General features: G+C 44.2%; 1 protein-coding gene across 1 annotated transcript; it reads right to left on the reverse strand.

Annotated features, from left to right (window-relative positions):
* On the reverse strand, positions 1–18,896 carry kcnn1b (potassium intermediate/small conductance calcium-activated channel, subfamily N, member 1b). The gene is made up of 11 exons (XM_079505905.1): positions 18,799–18,896; positions 13,600–13,710; positions 11,366–11,851; positions 10,936–11,031; positions 10,076–10,212; positions 8,714–9,037; positions 8,070–8,217; positions 3,875–3,985; positions 2,769–2,896; positions 1,403–1,472; positions 1–377 (listed from the first exon to the last, which is right to left on the reverse strand). Exons 2-11 carry the CDS (start codon positions 13,693–13,695, stop codon positions 39–41), a joined length of 1,935 nt encoding a protein of 644 aa, XP_079362031.1. The 5' UTR covers positions 13,696–13,710; positions 18,799–18,896; the 3' UTR covers positions 1–38.
* Positions 18,897–23,909: the final 5,013 nt, after the last annotated feature.

Genomic DNA, 23,909 nt, shown 5'->3' on the forward strand with positions numbered 1-23,909 from the left:
TCATGCTTTAAGGATTTACAATACACGCCCGAAGGTTACTACGACAAAGGTTTGAAATTAAGTCGAACTGCGCTGGACCTAGTATGGTCGTAGGAAGCGTCCGGTGCAGAGGTGGTTGAACCCAGCTGCTGCCTCTCAGGGCCTGACGAGCACATCAACTCTGAGCCCAGCGAGGCCGTCAGGAAATGGACGCGACAGGCCAAGTCGTCCAGGAAGTCCTGCTGCTGTGCGGCGACGGCCTGCGACAGCACGGCAGGCAGAGACTGCACGCCCGCCAGGACCGAGTCCAGCTTGCTCTCCAGAGCCAAGATCCTCCCGTCCAGCGCCTCGCTTCGCCGCTGGAGCTCCGACACCAGATCATACATCATGTTCTGGGTCTGACGAAATGCGAGTGGAAAATACAAACATCTGTTCAGCACATGATGAACCCTATAGCAGCACAGTGGTTCTCAAACCTTTTCGTGTATAAAGGACCCCCAAATGATGTATTTGGCAGCGGACTCCCATCTGAAAATGTTTTCTGCCAGGGACCCCCAGACGATTTAGATGTAAAAGTCAAACTGATTCATCATTTTCCAAATATATTCGATATTTTTCAGAAGATTTCATGAAGTGACACGCTATATGAGCTTGTATATCTGCTATTTTTGAATAGCCAAAGTATAAACCCCCCCACCACCACCACCATGGACACCAAGACCACACTTTGAGAACCTATAGATGGCATCCCTATTCTGGGGGTGAACATCCCCCAGAACTAGCCGCAGACTCGCAACCTGACGCATTGTGAGCTTGATGATCACCTATTTTCAGCGAAAAGGATTTGGTAAAAAGGTGCTCACCAAAGTCTAGAGCCGGTTTAATTGGCTAAGTGTGTGGTATCTGTGTTTGCAGTATGCTGTGGTACTTTTACCCTTGGTCTATTTGGCCCTCTCCCTTTTCCCCCCTACAACAAGTTACTTAGCCTGAAAATAGCCGATCTACAAGCTCAAACATGCCACAAAGCCACACATTGCGGCTTGTAGATCAGCTATTTTCACCTTATGATGGCCAAATGTTCAACTATTCGCCTGGAATAGCGACGCTAGAGCTCTAATGTAACTACTGGAAATATAATATAACATATCATATCGTCTCTGTAGGGTGGAAACCTCAGGTTTAAAAAAATATAGAAACAAGGTTCTATACGCATTGTGTATTGCGATTGAACGCATATGAATTCTCAGAACCTCAATAAAAATACATTGACAAAAAATATATATACAGTATATATAGGAAAAAGTAGCAGATCGACAATCTCCAAACATGTGCGCTGCGTTTTGCAAAATAAAAGGTTAAAATATGGAGATAAGAAGTTGCTGCCTGACAGCCACAATACATATATTTTTTTTTAAATACAAACCTTTGCCAGGTCAGCAACAGTGTTCGCCTGGTCAGTTAGTTTCCTCTGCTCCATTTTAACTCTTCGTAGTCTGGGAGAAAATGTTACAGTATACATTTATGACCATATAGGGTGGAAGTGATGTGAAGCAGCTGTTCCTATATAGCAGCTATTCTGGGACCAGAGAGCTTTGCACTGACTTTGAAGTCAGAATCTAAATCTTCAAGACGAAACGGTACTCTTCTATTAAATCATCTGTCGGCAGCGACGGGCTCCAGAAAAATTGTGACTGGGGGTGCTATGGGGGTGCCGTCTATTTAGAGGGAGGACTTCTTGGTTTACATAGAGGTCAGTCAATTGGGCTTGTTTTGAGGGGGGCTTAGGGGGGGCTCAGCTCAGTGGCCTTGTGGTTAGAGTGTCCGCCCTGAGACTGGGAGGTCGGGGTTCAATCCCCGGCCGGGTCATACCAAAGACTCTAAAAATGGGACCCAGTGCCTCCCTGCTTGACACTCAGCATCAAGGGTTGGATTGGGGGTAAATCCCTGCGACATACTAGCGTCATGTCCAGGGGGTGTACTTGTACATCACGCTGCCTCACGCTACAGAAACAGGAGATAGGCTCCTGCCCTATGGGCCTCATGGCTCGGCAAGGCTACCTACTTAGGGGGGGCTAAGCCTCCACCAGAGGGGCTAAAGTCCCCCCCACCCTCCTGGAAACATCATTATGTCCAAAACTGTTCTTTTTCTGGATTCAAATTCAAAAATAGCAAAAGTAGCAGATCCCGACAAGCTACTTTTGGTGGAGCGTTAATTTCCAAAAGATTATCACAAAATATGGCGATGAGAGGTTTCTTCCCGACATTGAGAAAATCCTAAATGAGAAAAAGAGGTTGCGCATCAGCAATGGTTTTCAGTGGAGTGCCAAACCCAAATCCAATATACATACAAAAATAGGAATTTAAAAAATTCCAAAAAGGTATCATATCCAAAAATTAAACAAACGGCGGACAGAGTACTCACATTTCCATTTCTTTATTGGCACACACCAAAAAGGAACGCTTACGCGTTTCGGCTATGCTCTGATGAAGGCTGCATAGCCGAAACGCGTAAGCGTTCCTTTTTGGTGTGTGCCAATAAAGAAATGGAAATGTGAGTACTTTGTCCGCGGTTTGTTTAATTTTTGGATGTGCTACCTTTTTGGATTGAGAAAATCCTGTTTTTCTTTTTTATATAATTTTTATCCCACGATTTTGGCTGGCCAGGGGGAGGCAGTTTAGAGACCAGGATTACTGCATGTTTTGTGAGGGTACCTACCCTAGGGGACACGGGGAGAACATGCAAACTCCACACAGAAAGGCCCTGTTTTATGACTCCTCCACGCACTTACTGGTGGATGGCCTGCAGGAACTTGCGCTGGTGGTTGCGGACAGTGCCGTGGTCCACCTTGCTGACCAGTCTGGTGTTTTTGTAGATGAGCCACGTCTCTCTGAGCACATTGGCTGCTGTGTTCTTCACCTGGGAGGACGGACACATTCACGCTTGCTCAGAGTGGAGGGTTTCATGAGATAATAGAAGGGCATAAAGTCATTGAAAGAACAAGTTCTCCTCACGCATTAGAAGTCCATAACCAAGGGTGTTTTCAGTGAATCTAACATGGTTAAAAGTTACACTGGGTTTGTAATTTTGTATGAGAACATAACCCATTTTGACCTGAGATCAGATTCTAAAAATGTCTTCTACATCCTGACAGTTTTCTGAAAAAGCTATGTTTCTATGTCAGTGGTTCTTCGATTTTTCAAAAATAGCAGACCTACAAGCTCGTAGCGCGCCACTTGGTGGCGCGCTATGAGCTTGTAGATCTGCTATTTTTCAATAGCTAAAGCATAACATAATGCTAACACCAAAAGGGGTTTTAAGGGGCGCATGTCTGTTCAAAATGTATATTAAATATCTAATATACTGAATCAAGCAACTTAAAAAACTGTGGGTTGCTCACAAAAAGGGTGAGGGTCGAAATTAAAAACATGTCTTCTAAATCCTGACAGTTTTCTGAAATATCTATGTTTCTATATCAGTGGTGCTCAATATTTCATGTCAAGGACCCCAAACATTATCTGTATTTGGCCGCGGACCACCATCTGGAAATATGTTGTTCCAGGAACTAAACCCCCCAGAAGCAACGATTTGAGTTAAAAACGGTCTCTGTGAAAGAATATATATTCAAAGATTTGCGCCACATTTTCACGATTTAAAAAAAATAGCAGACCTACAAGCTCATAGCGCGGCACTCGGTGCCGCGCTATGAGCTTGTAGGTCTGCTATTTTTCAATAGCTAAAGCATTACATAATGCCTAAAACACCAAAAGGGGTTCCCGCCCAGAATGGGTTAACTAATTTCGCTGGGGACCCCCTGGAACCCCTCCAAACAGCCCCTGGGGCGTTCCTGGACCCCACTTTGAGGACCCCTGGGGTGCACCATAATGACTGAGTGACCTTTTTATACAGCTGAGTGTCCATCATGAAGTTGTGGACGTGCTTCTCGGCCCTGGTGAGCTCTGACTTCCTGGCCACCACGGCCACCACCAAGGCTGTACAGCCCGCCCCCTGAAAATGACATCACAAATCTGAATCCCAATTGGTAGAATAAACATGTACAAGACATGGACAAAGATGTGGTTGTCTTTAGTTAAGGTGGCATTGTGTAGAAACATACGGACAATTATACACACTGGTGCGTGACTGATGAGAAATAATTGGCACTGTTTCTCAATGTGGGTTTCAGGATTATGTGCAAATGGACCTTTCTACAGGCTTGTAAGTCTGAGAGTAATGATGGTGGATGGCTGGCTGTCGCGTTCAATTCAATTCAATTCAATTTTATTAAAGTGTTGAAGTAAATTAACTCCAAAGAGAGACTGCTTTTCCTCTCTGTAAAGCTCATGAACAAACCAATACTTAGGCAAAGTACTCAGGATAAACGCGGAGGCAGACAGATGAATGAAGGTTTCGGAGTTCCATTTTATTTGCAGAGAGTACAAGACATCATTCACAGCCATGGGACTGGCCCACCCGCCTCACGGCGTGTGAGCCACTGAACTAACTGTTTTAGCATTTTCAGTAGACCTTATACAACTCAAACACAGAGACAACAAAGGGAAGAATGCAAAGGTGATCCCAACCCCCCTTTACCAAAATGGTCATGTCTAAATAAGGTATTGGTCACCAGGAAGGACAACAGGAGACCTCTGGTCTGAATGCTCCTAGATCAGAGTAGGCCTGGCTATTTAGCATAGGTGCCAGCTGTGAAGAATGGGGCCTGAATGTCTAGCCTTTTGGTCCTGTAGGTGAGACCATAGTATTATCAGGCTTACTATTTTAGATGTGAATTTAGTCTGTCTATAGTTTAACATTATTTAGGCTATATTGATAAAATGTGGTTCCAAAATATACGACATTCCTCCCTTGCTAAACGTACTACACGTTTATCACAAAATAAAAGGAACCACATTTGGACCCCCTCCCTTGACACTAAGAAAAGATAAAATTAAAAACAACAGATAGGCCTAAGACAAACAAACAATGACATTAGAATTCAAATGGTTACAGAGACAAACGGAATCAAGGTTACATAACTTCTTCAGGCAATTCTCATTACATACTTTACACATAACTAAATTTCGGTTCAGCATCAGTAGAATCTTTTAGTGTTCTATTAAAATCTAATCGGAAATGTTGCTTGATTACAAATAAGCGAGATCGGGCGTGTTTATGGCTTGGGACCGCCAGGCCCAACCCTGCTAATCAACACATTAAAAGCTAGACACCACTATAAAGTGAAAAAACATCCTATACTACACTGCTTAATTTAGGACATGCTATAACATATACGTTTATAATGCTTTAAATAAAATTCTGCTCTACTAAGGTAGTACAGGTATAAAAATACGTTAACAGGCCAGAGTCTAAGCAATATTCAACTAATATTCTCTACACGTCTCTAGGAAATTACCTCATTGTTCCATAAGTAGGCTACTCATGACTCAACTTATCAAATTATACGACAAAAACATACAATCAACATAATGCCTACTAATTCATGTTGAAAACAATATATCTTTCTCTTCCAATTTGTCTAGTATGCAATTAAAAACACTTTCACAATAATACATAACCTCTTTGTCCATCAGTCATCACGCACGGGCAGTCAAGGCTGCAGTTCCTCGACGCGCCGCCACGGAGATGTGTCCTTTTTCGGCCCGTGTCGTCTGCAAATGTGTGATCAGTACATTGCATATTACACGGCCGCTGTTTGACACTGTCCTCTTGTTCATTTCGAAATGAATTCCACACACCTCCTCCTCCCTTCAGTCATGAATCACAACACATGACTGACAAAGCGAATTCACGAGAACCGCAGATGGTCACCAAAGCAGACCGTAGCCCGTAGAGCAACTGCCTCGCCTCGCCGCCGCCGAGCAGAGCCGATGAAGCGAGCCCTCCGCCTCCCTTAGACCGCTGATCGCCGAGTAGATGAAGCCAAGGATCCCCCTCGAATCGCCGCTGAGCATCGCCGCTCCTCTGGTAGGAGATCCGCCGCTCCCCGCCGAGACGTGAAGAGAAGCACGTTCCCCGTCGACGCGCTGTGGAGGGCCGCTGCACTCCGTCGAGTCCAGGTCGCCGATCACCAGAGCTCCGGAGCACACCGCTTGCGCCGTTGTCCCCCATCGTCGCCGAAGAGAAGACCACTTCTTCCCGCTGCAGACTGAACGCCGTTCCGCCAAAAAATCAAACCAACCACCAACCGCCAAAATCAGACTGAAATATCCAAAAAGCCCCGCCGGCTCTCGTCTGCCTGACACTGGAAGCACCAAAGACACCGGTTACGTCGCACCAATTGAAGTAAATTAACTCCAAAGAGAGACTGCTTTTCCTCTCTGTAAAGCTCATGAACAAACCAATACTTAGGCAAAGTACTCAGGATAAACGCGGAGGCAGACAGATGAATGAAGGTTTCGGAGTTCCATTTTATTTGCAGAGAGTACAAGACATCATTCACAGCCATGGGACTGGCCCACCCGCCTCACGGCGTGTGAGCCACTGAACTAACTGTTTTAGCATTTTCAGTAGACCTTATACAACTCAAACACAGAGACAACAAAGGGAAGAATGCAAAGGTGATCCCAACCCCCCTTTACCAAAATGGTCATGTCTAAATAAGGTATTGGTCACCAGGAAGGACAACAGGAGACCTCTGGTCTGAATGCTCCTAGATCAGAGTAGGCCTGGCTATTTAGCATAGGTGCCAGCTGTGAAGAATGGGGCCTGAATGTCTAGCCTTTTGGTCCTGTAGGTGAGACCATAGTATTATCAGGCTTACTATTTTAGATGTGAATTTAGTCTGTCTATAGTTTAACATTATTTAGGCTATATTGATAAAATGTGGTTCCAAAATATACGACAGTGTCAAATCACAACAAGTTGTCTCAAGACACTTTACAACCAACAAAGATCCACCCAGAGCAAGCAATATTGCGACAATGGTAACGAAAAACTCCCCTTTAGGAAGAAACGTCAGGCAGAACCCGACTCTAGGGTGGGCGGCCATCTGCCTCGACCGTGTCGGGGGAGAGAGGGGGGGGGGGGGGGGGGGGATAGAGGGGGAATAGGAAGAAAGAATAGAAGAGAGATAGACAGGTAGGCCTTTAGGTCCGTGGTTCTCAAACTTTTTCGTGTCAATAAGGACCCCCAAAATATGTATTTGGCGTGGACCCCCATCTGGCAATGTCTTGTGCCAGGTACCCACAGAAGATACGATTTATTTTTAATTAATTAAGCTCAATTCAATGCAAACACTCAGCATCAAGGGTTGGATTGGCAGTAAGTCTGTGCAACATACTAGGATCAGATGGGGTGTATACTGCCTCGTGCTATAAGGCAGTGGTTCCCAAACTTTTTTGTGTCAAGGACCCCCAAATCAACATGTATTAGGCCATGGACCCCCCATTTGAAAACATATGCCAGTTACCCCCCCGATAAGGGAGGATTTTTACGGCTCTAGCAGTGATTCCGAAACATATTAATTTCAAGAAACCCCAGTTTCACACGCATTATGCTACGGACCCCCGATTTAATGGCATTTCTATCTCTGGTACCCCAATTTATATTGTAAAACCACTGTCCATTTGGTTCCATTTGTACACTCTCAGAGTTACAGACCCATAAGGGTCCATTTGGTCCCCAAATATCTCTAATTGAGCTAGGTACCCTTCAAGTACCCCCCTCAAGTACCCCTAGGGGTCCCCGGACCCCACTTTGGGAACCCCTGCTATAAGGAAACATGAGATAGGCTATGGGTCACATATAGCACAGGGGTAGAAGCCCCACAGCATAAACAAAATAAAACCAATGTTCTTGTGATGCCATGATGTTCATGAATGCCTGTCAAGTATACTCAGTATTTTTAGCAAAAGGCCGATGCACACCTCAAGGCTATTGACAGGTGCGTAGGGCAATAAAGCATACTCTGTCCTGATGAAGGTCGAATAGACCGAAACGTTGAATAAAGAGCAACATTTTTGGCAAGTTTTCTGACAGTGTGCGGGACCCTTCTTTGTTTTTCAAAGATACCCTTTTAAGTATACTCAGTAGACAACGCTGTATCATTTCACTACATAGTTTGCAGTCTCACCATGATTCCGGTCAGGAGGCAAACACCTTTTCCGCAATAGGTGTAAGGGACCATGTCTCCGTAGCCGATGGACAGGAAGGTGATGGAGATGAGCCACATGGCACCCAGAAACGTGTTGGTACTGGGCACATCCTGAGCGTCATGGTACCTGTTGATGACACACCAAGGCCATATCATTAGGATTCTGACTCTCACCACCACAAATGAATCACCCATTATACTGTTCTCCTGTTTAATCAGCATTTTAATGTGAATCTTTCATTTGTGCTGCCCTTGGAACGCCTCAGGACCCCCAGGTAAAATGGTAAATGGTGCATTTATATAGCGCCTTTATCCAAGGCGCTTTACATAGATTGTGCATTACATTCACCCATTCACACACCGATTGCGGCGGAAGCCATGCAAGGTACCATACCAACCAGCACATCGGGAGCAATTTGGGGTTCAGTGTCTTGCCCAAGGACACTTCAACATGTAGACAGGAGGAGCCGGGATTCGAACCGCCGACCCATGGATCATTGGACGACCTGCTCTACCTCCTGAGCCACAGTTGCCCGTAAGTAGATAGATAGATAGATAGATAGATGTCAACTAGCTGTCACAAATAAGCCAACGTCATAAGAGAGAAGAACCTGGTGTCGTACCTGTCGCAGGCGCGCACGGTCCACGCAGCGATGACCCAGCAGGACACGCTGAAGCCCAGCAGCACGGTGCCGGGGCAGATGGTCATCACGGTCTTCAGGACGAAGCGCGTGTCGAAGCTGATCTTGTTGAGCGCCCCGATGCTGCGGGACGACGTGTCCGTGAACAGCTTGCTGTGGAGCAGCATGACGCGGCCGATCAGGTACAGGCGCAGGAACATGGGCACGGACAGCACCAGGTCCATGTCTGAGTCCACATTCACGGACAGCACGAGGTCCATGTCTGAGTCCACAGGCGTGTCCGAGGGGGTCAGCCGGGCCGCAGGGCTGTGGCAACCAGTGCAAGTTTACGTTTAGGATTGCACAATTATTGTGATTGAACGATTTCATTGTGTTTATATGGCATTGAACGTTGGAACACAACATGAATACAATATTTCTGTTTGCCTTGTATGCTTCATAATCAAAAGTTGCACAGGGAAGATGTATCAAATAACTGAAATATACAAAGAAATTACTTCCATTTATTAATTTTATATATTATAAATGGCATATTATTATTATTATTATTGTTATTGTTATAATTATTATTATACAGCTATTTCTGCTTATGTATGTATGAGAATCTAAGATTTTCTAAAATAATCAATTGTTTCCATGTTGAACATTTCCATCTTTCAACATGGAAACGATTGATTATGACGATTATTACAAAATAATTCTGATTATCTTAAACTAGAGTGGTGCCCGTATATGCCCATATATGGAGTTCTTTGTCAGGCATGCCAAATGAGGCTCTTGTGCTGCTTCCGGACAACTGGAAGTGCAGAGTACCTGTTCCATTCATCTGACTGTGATCCCTTTTATGGCCATATATGGAGATTTCTGTATGTTTCTCTCTGTGTCCCTTTATTCCTATATATGGAGTTCTGTGATGCACAAATATGGAGTGTTGTGATGTCAGAACAGGCCAGCTTATGGAGTTCTGTGTCAGGCATGCCCAAATATGGAGTGCTGTGATGTCAGAACAGGCCAGCTCTGTCCAGAGCCCGGGCAGAGGCCTTTTTGGGGCGGTTCTGGACAACCGTCCAACCGACTCGACACCGGGCACTGCACTTCCTGTGGGGGTGTGGAACGCGTGTGTCGAATTTGAAGTCAGTGGGGCGAACGGTTCTCGAGTTACGTGGATTATGAACACACACACACACACACACACACACACACACACACACACACACACACACACACACACACACACACACACACACACACACACACACACACACAGCATTTATAGATAAGATAATTGCGATTAAATCATGTAATAATTGATAATAATTTTAACATATAAATAAATCTTCCTACTGGGTGGTCCAGGGGAACTCGTACCAACCCGGGACGGGATGGATAGCGCAGACCAGTAGCTCCAGCGACACTGCCAGGATCCGCTCGTAGGTCATGGCTATCCTCCAGTCATCAGCCCCGTTGTCCACCATGAAGAGCTGCGGAATAGAGGAACAATAATTGTCTCCGTTGGGGCAGAAACCTATTATATTTGCTGACAGGCAGAGGCACACTGTTTTAAACTTAATATAGTGCCCAAGTCCAATACTTTGGCACTACGTGGTTGCCGACGGCCAGGGAGGATGTTCAGACGTATGTAGAAGAACTGAAGTCCAAAACGTTCCCATTCAGTTGGTATTAAATCATATTTATTCAAGGTCCAAAGTCCTATACTTCGGTCTAGAAATGAAATACAATAAAAGAAACATAAACAGCCAATTAACGCATACAGAGACCACCAGCCTAACAAACACAGTTTAAAACAGTGTGCCTCTGCCTGTCAGCAACACCTGTGCCTAATCAGGGACAGGGCTAAATACCCCCTGTAACCATGGCAACCATGGCCCTGACCATGCCCCATTGTGACATCATCAATAACATAGTCAAAAGTCATAATGGCTCTTACACATATGTTCACTTTTTGATAGTTAGGATTAGGAACAAAATGGACCCTCACGAGTCTGTAAGCCCCCCCCCCCCCCCCCCCCCCCCCCCCCCCGAGTTAAATTGAAGTCCCAGAGAAACGAATCATATCAAATGGGTGTCGGTGGCCTATATACACCCGTAGCCTATGACTCAAACCGCTTCAGCCCAATCTGAGCCCCATTCACTTTCATTATAAAATTGAAAGTTAAATATAGGCGAATTTGTTTTTAGTGTACCTGTATCTCTCTGGCATGGTACATGACAACGAGCCCCAGCAGGACGGCCGTAGAGCCAGACATGAGACACTTCATTACGAGCGAACACACTGATTCCTGTAAATGATGGACATACTGTTGTAACACTCCACGAGTGTGACAAATGTGTACACAGCTCACAATATAGAATCACAATCTTTTTAACCACTTTATCAATTTATGTTTATTCAAAAACAGCAGATCTACAAGCTCACAGTGCATCACTTTGTGCACGTCGTAGTAGATGTCCAAGCTCGCAGCGCAGCTTGGACATCTACTATTTTTTAAATGTTTTAAACGATATTGAAAGTGTTTCTTTACAGAAATCTGCTCTTCTGGGGAGGTCCCTGGCAAAAACCTCAAAACCTCTCAAAAAGCTTGAGAACCACAGAAAAACCGAAAACATCGTTACCTTAGTGTAAACCCCCCTCGACAGCTCTGTCTCAATCACCATGACGACGATGCCGAACATGCCGCAGACCAAGGCGTAGTCGCTCAGCCGCTTGCGCTTCATGTACAGAGCTCTGCGCAGGCCCAGCCTGTAGCTGATGTCCTTGGTCTTCCTCTGCGGAGCGTTGCTGGTGGCCTCCTCCTCCCTGGAGGCGCCGTCGCCGTTGGCCTTGTTGCTGCTGGAGCCGTCATCTCGGATGGCTCTGGAGATGACGTCCTCCAGGATGGCGCTGTGGAGCAGCTGCAGAGAGGAGGGCCGGTCCGAATCCAGCTCCGAAAGACTGGGCCTTAAGGTGGCGTCGTCGCGGCCACTCGGCGGTCTCGCCGCGTCCCCGTTCGACCCGTCGTTGACGATAATGTCGCTGTTTTCGATGGTACCCGACGACGACGACGGCGGAGTGCACCTGGAGATGATCGGTTTGGATCCACTGGGGTTGGCCTCCTTCGTCTGTCAAAGAAGGTCAACAACATCGTAGGTCAGCGAAGAGTTGACACATAACGTATAATCTAAACCAGGGGGTCTTCAAGGCTTTTCAGGCCAAGGACCCCTTTTAGCTGAGAGAGAGATGAAGCACTCGTTTTCATGTTAAATGTGTGTTTTCAGACATCATTAAACCCTCAATACCTTGTAAATATGACCTTTGGCTCGGTACTTGGTCTGCTCTTTTCCCCCCTGTACAGTACACCATACGTCTTTGCCGAAAATAGCCGATCTCCAATGAAAGCTTGTAGATCTGCTGTTTTTGGCCAATGTTCCCCCAAAGAATAGGGTCCCTATGACACAAAGATCCCCCACCCCACCCCGATCTAAACAGGTTATAATTACAAAGGGAGAATCAAAGAAAAAATTATAGTTTTCCTGTGTTCTCCTTCACTTGCTGCTGGGACTATCAAGGAATCATATTATATTGTTTCCAGCAGTCACCACCCAGATATGAAACCTCATGGTCTCCATGTGGAAACCAGAAAATCCACCAATGAGGCAAAGGAGACTCCCCACTCGGCCAAGGGACAGCTTCTTGGTCTTTATGTGCGCTAACTTTGCTACACTTACAGGCACACAATCAACAATAGTTTACCTGATCTTGGCCTTGGCTGTCAGAGACGGACTTAAAATCTTTGTCAGCGATTGCCGTGGGCTGACGCAGCAAAGCATACTCTGAGTGACACTGATGATGACACTCGGGGACAACCGAGGAACGATCAAGAACAGAGGAACCTCCCGAACACGTCGTGCAGGTTCGATCGCCACTAAGCCGCCAGCTTGCGTCTGTCTGTGGAGGACGCTGAACTAAACAGGGTTGCTTCCCACAAAACCTTGCATTGCACCGATGCTGTGCTTCCACAGGCATCGATGTTTGGTGCCGAGGCCTTGAACAAGACAAGCCTCGATTTGCGTCAGCAAAGCCAACAGAATTTACATGTATGTTGGTGAGCTCTGGAGTTCTGAGAGTGTGGCTGTGAGTGCAGAGCGGATGAAAGATTGCATCTCCAGGGAAAGCCGGAGACGCGGTCTGGGAACGTGGCCTGTGTGGTTGACCGTGTCTGGAAACTAGAGGGCTCGGAGTTGTGGAGGCAGCCTAGGGCGGGACAATCACATCTGCCGGGGTGGTTTGAATGTCCCGAAACGCTCCCATGCCACTCTGCCGGTGGCAAACCTCCTAGACCGCTGTTTAACCTGGCTATGAAGCAGAGGCAAGTCTTGAGCTCTCAGCTGCGATGAGGTCGTGCTGCAGCTTTTCAGCGACGAGGGCTTAGGCCTCACTCAGACCTTTACTGCATTGCTGTATGCTTGTTGGATGAATGTTGTGTAGTGTCATGGCCGCCCCAATGCATTTCCAATGGAAGTCACATGGTTTGTAGTCCACATTTTGGACTACAAGCTGTTGTATGGCTTCCGGCTGTGTTTCGACTGCGCCTCTCCCCCTCATACAACACAAATGTTGTGTCAAACCATGTGACTTCCATTGGAAATGCATTGGGGCGGCCATGACACTACACAACATTCATCCAACAAGCATACAGCAATGCAGTAAAGGTCTGAGTGAGGCCTTAGATGATATTCTGTTGTTTCTCCCCGCAGACGCGACGCAACAAAGGCTAAGTTCTTGCCGGGGGGGAGGAGGCTTCCGGGGAGGTTCCGGGGTATCGATAACGCATGGCCTCAGGGGGTTTTGTGGGAGGAGAGGCACCTACTGGGTTGTAGCGGTGGTCGTCCCCGTCGTGGCTGACGTCACCTGCCGAGTCGATACGCCGCGTGGCATTGGTTGGTTTGACGAGGATCAGCCTCATGGTGGCACCGGAGAGCTGCAATTAACACACAGACAATGTTTTAAAGCCTCACTATATGTACTGTACTGTTTTTTGAGTGGTGTAAACCACTCCTACGACTGGCTTTGTTAGTTTACGTGTCTGTCTGTTCGTAAAAAATGAGCATGGTTGCTACGGTCACCCAGTTCACCCGGGTGTGATTTCATTACGTCAGACCACAGCTGATCAGGCTATATAAGACCTTACACCACTCAGTTCACACGGGTGTGATTTTTTTTATGAACAAATTGTAATTTTGTTTGAATACAACTTATACAATTGGTGTGGTTGTATTTTGTCTCCCTGCTCTTCTATTGAGACATTTAGATCGGGTCAAAGGTCATGTCTCACCTAGACACAGGATCTGCCTCAAATGAGCTCAATGGTAAAAAAAATGTCTATGCTATTGTGCAGGAACCAGATTCAAGTAGAAGAGGAAAGTTACACTGTTCTGCATAATGGAAGCAGTTTCTGAATCAGAAAATGTAGGTGATATTGTAAATGTAGCTTGACTAGTTTCATATACAGTACCCGATATCAGATTGCACGCATAATTGCTATTTTGTATTGGAGATTAACTGTACATTTAAATTTCTATCACATATCTGTGGAAGCATGCACATATTGCACACACATGTATTGTCTTTTTTTGTGAAATTAAAACCAGTTGACACATGACACAGTAAAATCTCAATGTTGATTTATCACTGAGCGTATCACAGCGGAAGAACGGTCTACCTGTACTGGTATTCCTAAGGCTGAGCTCACACCTTTCATGCAATTCTGTGCTCGTTGGATGCTCGTTGGATGCATGTTGTGTTGTGTCATGGCCGCCCAATGTATTGCCAATGGAGGTCACATGGTTTGACCCAACATTGTGTTGTGTGAGGGGGAGGGGCGCAGTCGTCCGCCCCTCCCCCTCACATGAAATGAAATGAAATGAAATGAAATGAAATGAAATCTATATTTACCCAGGGTATCTGGGCTAAGCTCAAGAACTTGTTTCCAGCCAGGCCCTGCTCATAGAACACATTTCATCGTAGTGGTTGATGCCTTGTTCAAGGGCATTTCAGCGGTGGTAATTTTAACGTGTCGGACGGCTGATTCGAACTGGGAACCTTCCGGTATCTAGACCGCACCGCTATCCGTTCGGCCACCGCTGCCACAATACAACACAATGTTGGGTCAAACCATGTGACCTCCATTGGAAATGCATTGGGCCGCTGGGCGGCCATGACACAACACCCAACGAGCACAGAGAATTGCATGAAAGGTGTGAGCTCAGCCTAAGGCTGAGCTCACACCTTTCATGCAATTCTCTGCTCGTTGGATGCTCGTTGGATGCTCGTTGGGTAGTGTCATGGCCGTCCCTCCCTAGATGCATCCATTTCCCACAAGGTTTTGCGGGAAGTGGGCGGTGCGCTAGAGCGGAATGCGGAAAACAACAGACCCACGTTTATCTGCGTGTAGTTTTTGGTGACCAATACGGCGATATGTGGAGTTGTACACTGTCATAATAAAACGGATGGCTTTTTACATACAGAATGGGGCACTGGCTTGCTAAATGAATCAAACTTTCTTCGAAAGACGTCATCCTCTTCTGAACAAGCCAACACACAGAATCAGTGCCTTTAAATCTGGTAGCCTACTGTTGAAATGACTGGAGACAGCCGTGCGTCATTTCATCATCATCATCATGTCCACACCCAAACGCAGAAACGCATTGAACACAGGATAAAATCACTGCAGTAGCAGGTTTCAATTGTAGGCTATATTATACTTGCTTTTATATTTACACTTATGAGGTGCCAATCATATTTTTTAATGAAGGAATAAGTACCGCATTTTAAAAGCCACCTAAATTGTGAGTGGAAGTGGAACATGTTTCTTTCATTGTCTGTCAGCATGTCACACTATGTGCGTAAATCTCCAAATCCCGACTCTCGACTTTTCTCAATTTAAAAATGATAGACACTTTACCATTGCTCTGGCGACTTGGCAAGTCCTGCACATAAATTAATAGCAGAGTCAGACCTATAGAAGTAACAAGTTGTGAGCTTGTAGAGTGGCTATATTTCCGAGCTGTATAATAAATGTCAGCATGTAGGCACAGTGACATGCATTCAATGGTGCGCCCTTCATTACCTAAACATGAGAGAGATGTGCCATATACGCACGATGCGATTCCATTCACACCTCTCTCTCTCTGCACCCTCTCTCTCTCTCTCTCTCTCTCTCCTCGCATGACCATGACCATGAAATGGAGAGCAAAATACAGCACGATATAGTTTCACATGCGGCTATGCACACACCACGCATAGACTTGTTGGTGTAGGCTACTGCGCAATGGCATTTGGCCTGGGTCCTTATTGGTAGGTTAATATCCACAGTTTATCCGTAGCGGTCCGCATAATGAACCTATTGTTCAAGCTTCGCACTCCAATACAAATTAAACTATATTTGAATAAAGGTTGTACACATCAGTGAAATTAACCTCTGGGAAAATCCCTAATTGAGAGAGTGTATAGGCCTGCACCACAGATCATATAGGCTGCATGGCTAACAGGACTTGGGCACTACCCATCTCTCTATATCATTTGATAAAGGCATATTAAAAACATGACTTGTACACCCAATGAAAATATAAACTTCACAGAATATATACCACTTCGAATTATAACAATCGGTTGAAGATTATCTGAATATCACACAAGTAAAATCTCAACTTTTTTGCGCAACGGGCCATTGCGCTGAGGACTGGCAGTGTTTTACATATACTTGAGGACCTCTGCTTGGAACGCGCTGCATGTGGACGCAACACTTGGAGCTTGTAGATACACGGAATGACGATAAACATTTCACAGAATATATACCACTTTGAATTAAAACAATCGGTTGTGCTTAGCACTCGGCACCAATGCAAATGAAATAGTCCGCACTGGACTAGTAGGCTGATATATTTATTATTGGATGCAGCAGAGCAGAGCCTTTGCTCACTGCAGTTGATGCAACATAATACGTTTTAAAGTTGTTAACAGTGATATATAAACATGAACACTTGGATAGATATCTGTGTAGTTTCCATGCAGGCACAAGCTGCATTTCTCACCTAATTATAGTAAAAATGATATGCGCTAATAAGCGGTGACATCATCATTTCTCAAAAGCTCTGTCACTCTCCAGTCCTTTTCTGCGGGGCTCAGGAGACTACAACTAAACTCCGCCCATTGGGATACAAAACAGCCCTTCTCTCCTATTGGTTGGTGGTTAACCCCACCCTCTGTGTTGGGTGGACGTTGGGTGGATGTTGCGCCTACAAGCTGTTGTATGCATAGATATATGGTTGGCTGTGTGTTGACTGCCCCCCCTCCCCCTCACACAACACAATGTTGGGTCAAAGCACGTGACTCCCATTGGTAATACATTGGGCGGCCATGACACTACCCAACGAGCATCCAACGAGCACCCAACGAGCAGAGAATTGCATGAAAGGTGTGAGCTCAGCCTAAGGCTGAGCTCACACCTTTCATGCAATTCTCTGTGCTCGTTGGGTGTTGTGTCATGGCCGCCCAGCGGCCCAATGCATTTCCAATGGAGGTCACATGGTTTGACCCAACATTGTGTTGTGTGAGGGGGAGGGGCGCACGACTGCGCCCCTCCCCCTCACACAACACAATGTTGGGTCAAACCATGTGACCTCCATTGGAAATACATTGGGCGGCCATGACACTACCCAACGAGCACCCAACGAGCACCAGAATTGCATGAAAGGTGTGAGCTCAGCCTAAGGGTGCACTCACACGGTTCATGCAATTCTCTGTGCTCGTTGGGTGTTGTGTCATGGCCGCCCAGCGGCCCAATGCATTTCCAATGGAGGTCACATGGTTTGACCCAACATTGTGTTGTGTGAGGGGGAGGGGTGCATTCGCTGCGCCCCTCCCCCTCACACAACACAATGTTGGGTCAAACCATGTGACCTCCATTGGAAATACATTGGGCGGCCATGACACAACACAACATGCATCCAACGAGCATCCAACGAGCACAGAATTGCATGAAAGGTGTGAGCTCAGCCTAAGGCCTCACTCAGACCTTTACTGCATTGCTGTATGCTTGTTGGATGAATGTTGTGTAGTGTCATGGCCGCCCCAATGCATTTCCAATGGAAGTCACATGGTTTGTAGTCCACATTTTGGACTACAAGCTGTTGTATGGCTTTCGGCTGTGTTTCGTGTTTTGTGTTTGCATTGGAAATGCATTGGGGTGGCCATGACACTACACAACATTCATCCAACAAGCATACAGCAATGCAGTAAAGGTCTGAGTGAGGCCTAAACCTTAACCTCAAACTTAAACCTAAACTTATTAAGTTCTTTCTAACCTAATCCTCAGTAAAAACAAATACAAGAACCGGCGACCGCCCCACCGAGCGGTCGGCGTGAGGTTGGCGTAAGGCAGTGGTGGAAAAAGTACTCCTTTTACTTAAGTAAAAGTACCAATACTGCAATTTAGAACTACTTCGTTACAAGTAAAACTTACTTGAGTAAAAATACAAAAGTATCGGCATCAAAATGTACTTGAAGTACTAAAAGTGTTCGAGAGGGTAAGGACTGTATTAGGTGGTAGGGTAGTAGTATTTGCCACAGGGAATTGGTAAGAATTCACAAGGAGACATGGATGGAGTGTTGCTCGTAGGCACAGTCTTTGTTAAAGGTAGCACAACACAATTAAACAGCACAGTATGGTAGTTTGGCAAGACACAATATTCTTTGTCTGTTCGTATGTGTGGTTCTAAAGGAGGGAGAGAGAGAACATAAGGAGATACTACAATACTAGTAAAACAAATACAATACTCCTCCCATGACTGCAAACAATCCTACAATACTACAATATACAGCATACATGTACACAGCGTAATGAAATCATAATGTCACCAATATTCTGAATCAGCCCCAAATTACAATGAAATAGCATAGAGTGAAATATACACTTGGTTACCATGTTAGAGTAAATCAAACTAATGGAGCTGATTAGTATGCATTTAGATTAGGCAAAACATAAATAACACAAATTCTGGTGACTTACTTTAGGTCAGTGACACACACAACTTAAATGTTCATCAAGTAGTGATCAAGTGATAACATATTGGATCTAAAGGAAATACACATCTCAGACTGTGTTTCACTGTCTCTCCTTTCTCTGGACTGTCACTGAGCAGAAAACTCTCATCAAGAGCATTGGGGGCACCTCGACCTGAACTAATCAGTGCAGCTGCACTGAATGACAGTCAATTGTCAATCTAGATGAGGGCATTTTGTACAGTACTCATTGTGCAGAATGTGCCATTTCACAAGTTCAAAATGTGTACAAAATCTATTGAAAATAGCAGATCTACAAGCTCACAATGCGTCGTAAGATCGGCTATTTTCAAATGGCCGAAATGTATAGGGTTGAAGTGGTTAATGTGTGTTTTCTAATCAAAATGAAAATCTCCAAAGTAACTAGTAACTAAAGTTTTCAAATAAATTGTAGTGAAGTAAAAGTACACATTTTGGCACTGAGATGTAGTGGAGTAGAAGTAAAAGTACAAATACCTCAAAATTGTACTTAAGTACAGTACTTAAGTAAAAAATACTTTCCACCACTGGCGTAAAGAAATAGGGCGAGCGTGTTTTTGTCCTGTCATTAACAGATGACCCCCTGATGTTGTGGAATACTAATGTCAGCCAGAGTATCTTCACAGCTACTATACATGATGTCCATTTCAGATAAAGAGAACAAAATGCGTACCTGGAAAGTGGAAATGATGCCAAAACTATGGAGGATCCATTTCACCTATAAAGGATTTAATCCAAAAGATTATTATGCAGTTATGATTTTGTAATTCTCATTTTCATTTAGACCTAAATGTTCTGTTTATTTCCTGTAGAAATAACTGCAGTAATTGCTGTTACTGTAATAATGAATACTACCGGTAGTTTTATTTTTTGAAGGTGTATTTCTCAAATATGTCTAATTAGCCACCCTCAATACTGTATTACTGTGCTCTATACCAACACTTAATAAATGCATTTAGGTGTGATCAGCCGAAAATGCTTTTGATTAGCATTTGCATGATTTATCATGTAAAAATGTGCTGACACAATAATGTGAATGCAAATCTATAAAATATCAAATTAGAAGTTGCGTTTTTGGGTTGAAATTTGTATTTTTCATTATCCTTTTGACCCAAATGTATATGGTCTGAAATAATTTAAAAAAAAATTATAATAATTGGCAAATTACTCAATTATGGACATCATTATTAGTTACAGGTACTGAGCTGCTGCTCCGTTTGTTAAGTTGAGTGATGTCACTAAATGTTGTTCTTGAACACCCTCATCTCTATTCTGAGGCAGAGGTGAACATTCTGCCAAAGCACAAGCACATTCTGAAAATGAATTAGCAGATCTACAAGCTCACATCACATCGGCCATTTCTGGCGAAGAGATTTGTTGTGGAGGGGGAAATGATAGAGCCCTGCGGGATTCCCAGTCAACGTTTAAATTAAGTTTAAGTTGTCAAATATTACAGTTTAGGTCCGGGCCGTTGGCGTAGAGGTCCAGGCACCTAGGCTGCAAATGGAACCTGACAGCGCGTTGAGGGTTCGAAACCTCCACTCTCCATCTCTCTCCCTATTCCCTATCAGTCCTATCCTGCACATCATTAAATAAATGGTAAATGGTGCATTTATATAGGCATAAAAGCCCTCCCATCAAATCTTAAAAAATATATAATACTACACTTCACAATAGACATTCTTATGACTTATGAGTTCACGTTTAAAATGTCTCTCTTGACCTCTTTTTTTACTAGGCTAATTCTCATCATCATCATCACAATAATTCAAAACAACAACACAAAAATGAATTAATGTAGCTACAATATTCTTACCTTTTCTTTATTCTCTATAAAACAGTCAGTCAGTTGTCAGTCAGAGGAGTGGATTAAAATTTGTGAAAGGAGACTGTGGTGCTGGACATGACGACTTGGGTGGGAGGGGGGTGGCTTGGCCCCCCTCTGGCCCACCCCTGCATTTAGAGGAGGAGCAGAGCTGCTGTGTGATTAGAATTCAAAGACTGACCAAGAAAGAAAAGGGGTCAACCAGGCGGGCGGTAGCCTTTAAAGGCAGACATTGTTGCTGTTAATTGGGGCAGAAAACTTGTATCTCCATATTACTAGGCTAATTCTCATCATCATCACAATAATTCAAAACAACACAATTAAAGCTATTAATGGGAAGTTACCACCCTACATCACGTTGCTGCTAAACTGGAAAATAAATACTCAACTTGATTTGTGTTTTATATCTGTCTTAAATTGTTTTATATGTGATCTCGTCAGCATTGCAAATGAGGGGGAACCTCAATGTTCTTTTTCGAGAATAAATAAAGGTTTCAATCAATCAATCAATATTTTATTTATGTTTTGTAAATCAACACCCTATACTAATACTTGATCATCCTACAGCGTCACACAAAAGCATCAAAAGCAGCAGATCTGCAAGCTCGAAAGGTGGCGCGAAGCCACATATTTTGAGCTTGTACATCTGCTATTTTTTGCTATTGTTTAATTTGAATCCTGATTATCCTGAACAGTTTTGGACATATAGTTTCCACCCGACGGAGACGACATGCAAATAGGACATGGAGGGGTGGGAGGGGTCAAAGCATCAGAGTGCCGATGCAAAGGGAAAAAAAGCAGTGATATAAAGTACATTTTACTCAAGTACTGCTTGCAAGTGGGTACAATTTTGGGGTACTTTTGCTTTACTTTAGTGTGTCCAATTGTTTTACTGCTTTAAAACTTCTACACCGCTACTCACACACACACACACACGCGCGCACACACACGCGCACGCACGCACGCACGCACGCATGCATTAATACAAAACATACAATAACCAATTAATCCCTATTTTACATTTTGTCTAAAATAGCCAATCTACAAGCTCTTGTCTATTTGAAAATAGCCGATCTACAAGCTCTTGTCTATTTGAAAATAGCCGATCTACAAGCTCTTGTTTACTCAGGTCAAATTTGGACTTTGAGGTCTTTTACTTGTAACAAGAGTATCTTTATATTGTGGTATTGCTACTTTTACAAAATTCACCCACTGGTGTAAAAAAACAAGAGTGAAAAGAAACAGGATGTGACAGCGGACCTGATTACTGACGAGAGAGATCAGACACATGGTCTGAAAGAGAAAGAGAGCGAGAGCTCTGTAAATAGAAGAGGGTGGTGATTGGTGGGCTAGTGAGTGAGGGGGGTAGAGGTCTCTCTCTCAACGTTAAAGAGGTTGGAGGAACTTGTCATTGATGCTCTTGTAGTTCAAAGGACCCCACGGACCCTCTCATCTGCTCCGACACAACAACACACCGGCAGGATATAAGTGACCCGTTTATTTTTAAACATCTGAGCCCCTGGCCTGAATTAATTAATCCAGTGCAAAGACTTAAATTAATAGCACTTCGATCAGTGGCAGTACCAATGCGGTTACATATCACTTGCCCATAGGGGCTGAATGTATGGTCACCCACCAATGACCATACATTCAGCCCCTCAAACCGGGACCCTTAAATCGATGTTCACGTTTGTCGTGCACGAGCACGCCCATTCATGCACGCCAGCATACATACGCAGTAGTACGCAACATACGTGTTACATACTGTACACGCAATGACTGATTGACAACGATCAGCCTCAGTGTTGGATTCAGACACACCATGCATTATTTTGTTCATTCATGTTTTCTGATTGGTGAGCATGTTTACATGAACAGAACACGATGAACGTCGCTGAAAACAAGTATTATTTTCATTCTGGTGAAAACCCGGAACAATTTTGTAGTGAATGTTGAAAACCTGGGACAGATATTAGATATTTGTCGGGACTCGGGGAAACGCAGCTTGAAATCTGGTCACCCTTTAAGACAATGATTTCAGTTTTAAAATCATTGTAAGATCAAAGTTACAGCCACTTCCATGATGGTGCTGAATCAAACCTACAGAGTAGGGATGCTGACATTACCCCATGTTACTATTTAAAACGGGCCACAGTTTCTACCATGGCATGCATTGTAATATTAACTGGTGTTTTGGCTTTTTTTGTGTTTCTTTCATTTGGTATACTATATTTATTGCAGTGCTGTACTTAAAAAAATGTTAATTGTTTCGTTTGATTAATCTCCATTTTATACACACAGTATCTAGATATAAAATAGTAGCTTTTTGGGGAAGGGTAGGGATAGGCACTTAAACAAACAACAACCGGAGTCATTTTGCTTGATAAGCAGTGAATTCACAGATGGTTTATTTATCGTTTCTGCTTTTTCATTGGTTGTTCTGTCAGTTGATATGGTTTAATATCTACCTATGCAATTCAATCCATCCCAAATAGCAGAGTTATGGACTAGCGTCCTCCAAGTCACACACACACAGTTGGATAATAATTCATTAAAATTGCTGCACATAAACGCAAGGCTGCAACCCAACTCATAAAAGCCATCATCAACCTTAAACACGTTAGCCCTATTTAAAAAGAAATGCAAAAATTGTAAATACAAAACCTCACAAGAGAATAACAAATACAAAATAAATTGGCAATCGTTTTGAAAATAGCCAATCTGTAACAATAAGTGCATGGCGTATCTCAGTGAGCTTGGGGCGCCATCAGGGTTAAAGTTGTTAAATGTGGCATGATTCTAAATTGTGACGAATCACATCACAATGTGGGTACCTGGGATGGGAAACTATAATTATTGTGTCAAACAGTTAAGAGAGGCTGCTGGTAAATCTACAAATCTGACAGCCACATTGCACATTTACTACTCCACCTTCAAGGTTTTTCAGTCCAACTGTTGAAGACACCTGTCCTAGACCTTTAAGTTTAAGGAACTCAAAATGGTGGTTTGGCAAATATGCAGGTAGAGCCAGGACAATTTACATTTGATCTGAAGACTTCCCACCCCGAGTGATATTAAAGATGCTTGTTTATATGTTTTTGTTAAAGTGTTATAGCTGTTCTGATACTAATCATGTATATATAGTGTTTGTTCGGTATAACACTGCCTGGTCTCTCCAGCTTTTTGAGTGGTGCAAACCACTCCAACTGGCTTTGTTAGTACCCGTGTGCGTTTGTGCCTGTACGGGTGAGCAC

This window comes from Electrona antarctica, assembly GCF_951216825.1.
Source record: "Electrona antarctica genome assembly, chromosome: 7".
In the NCBI taxonomy this organism is placed as follows: Eukaryota; Metazoa; Chordata; class Actinopteri; order Myctophiformes; family Myctophidae; genus Electrona; species Electrona antarctica.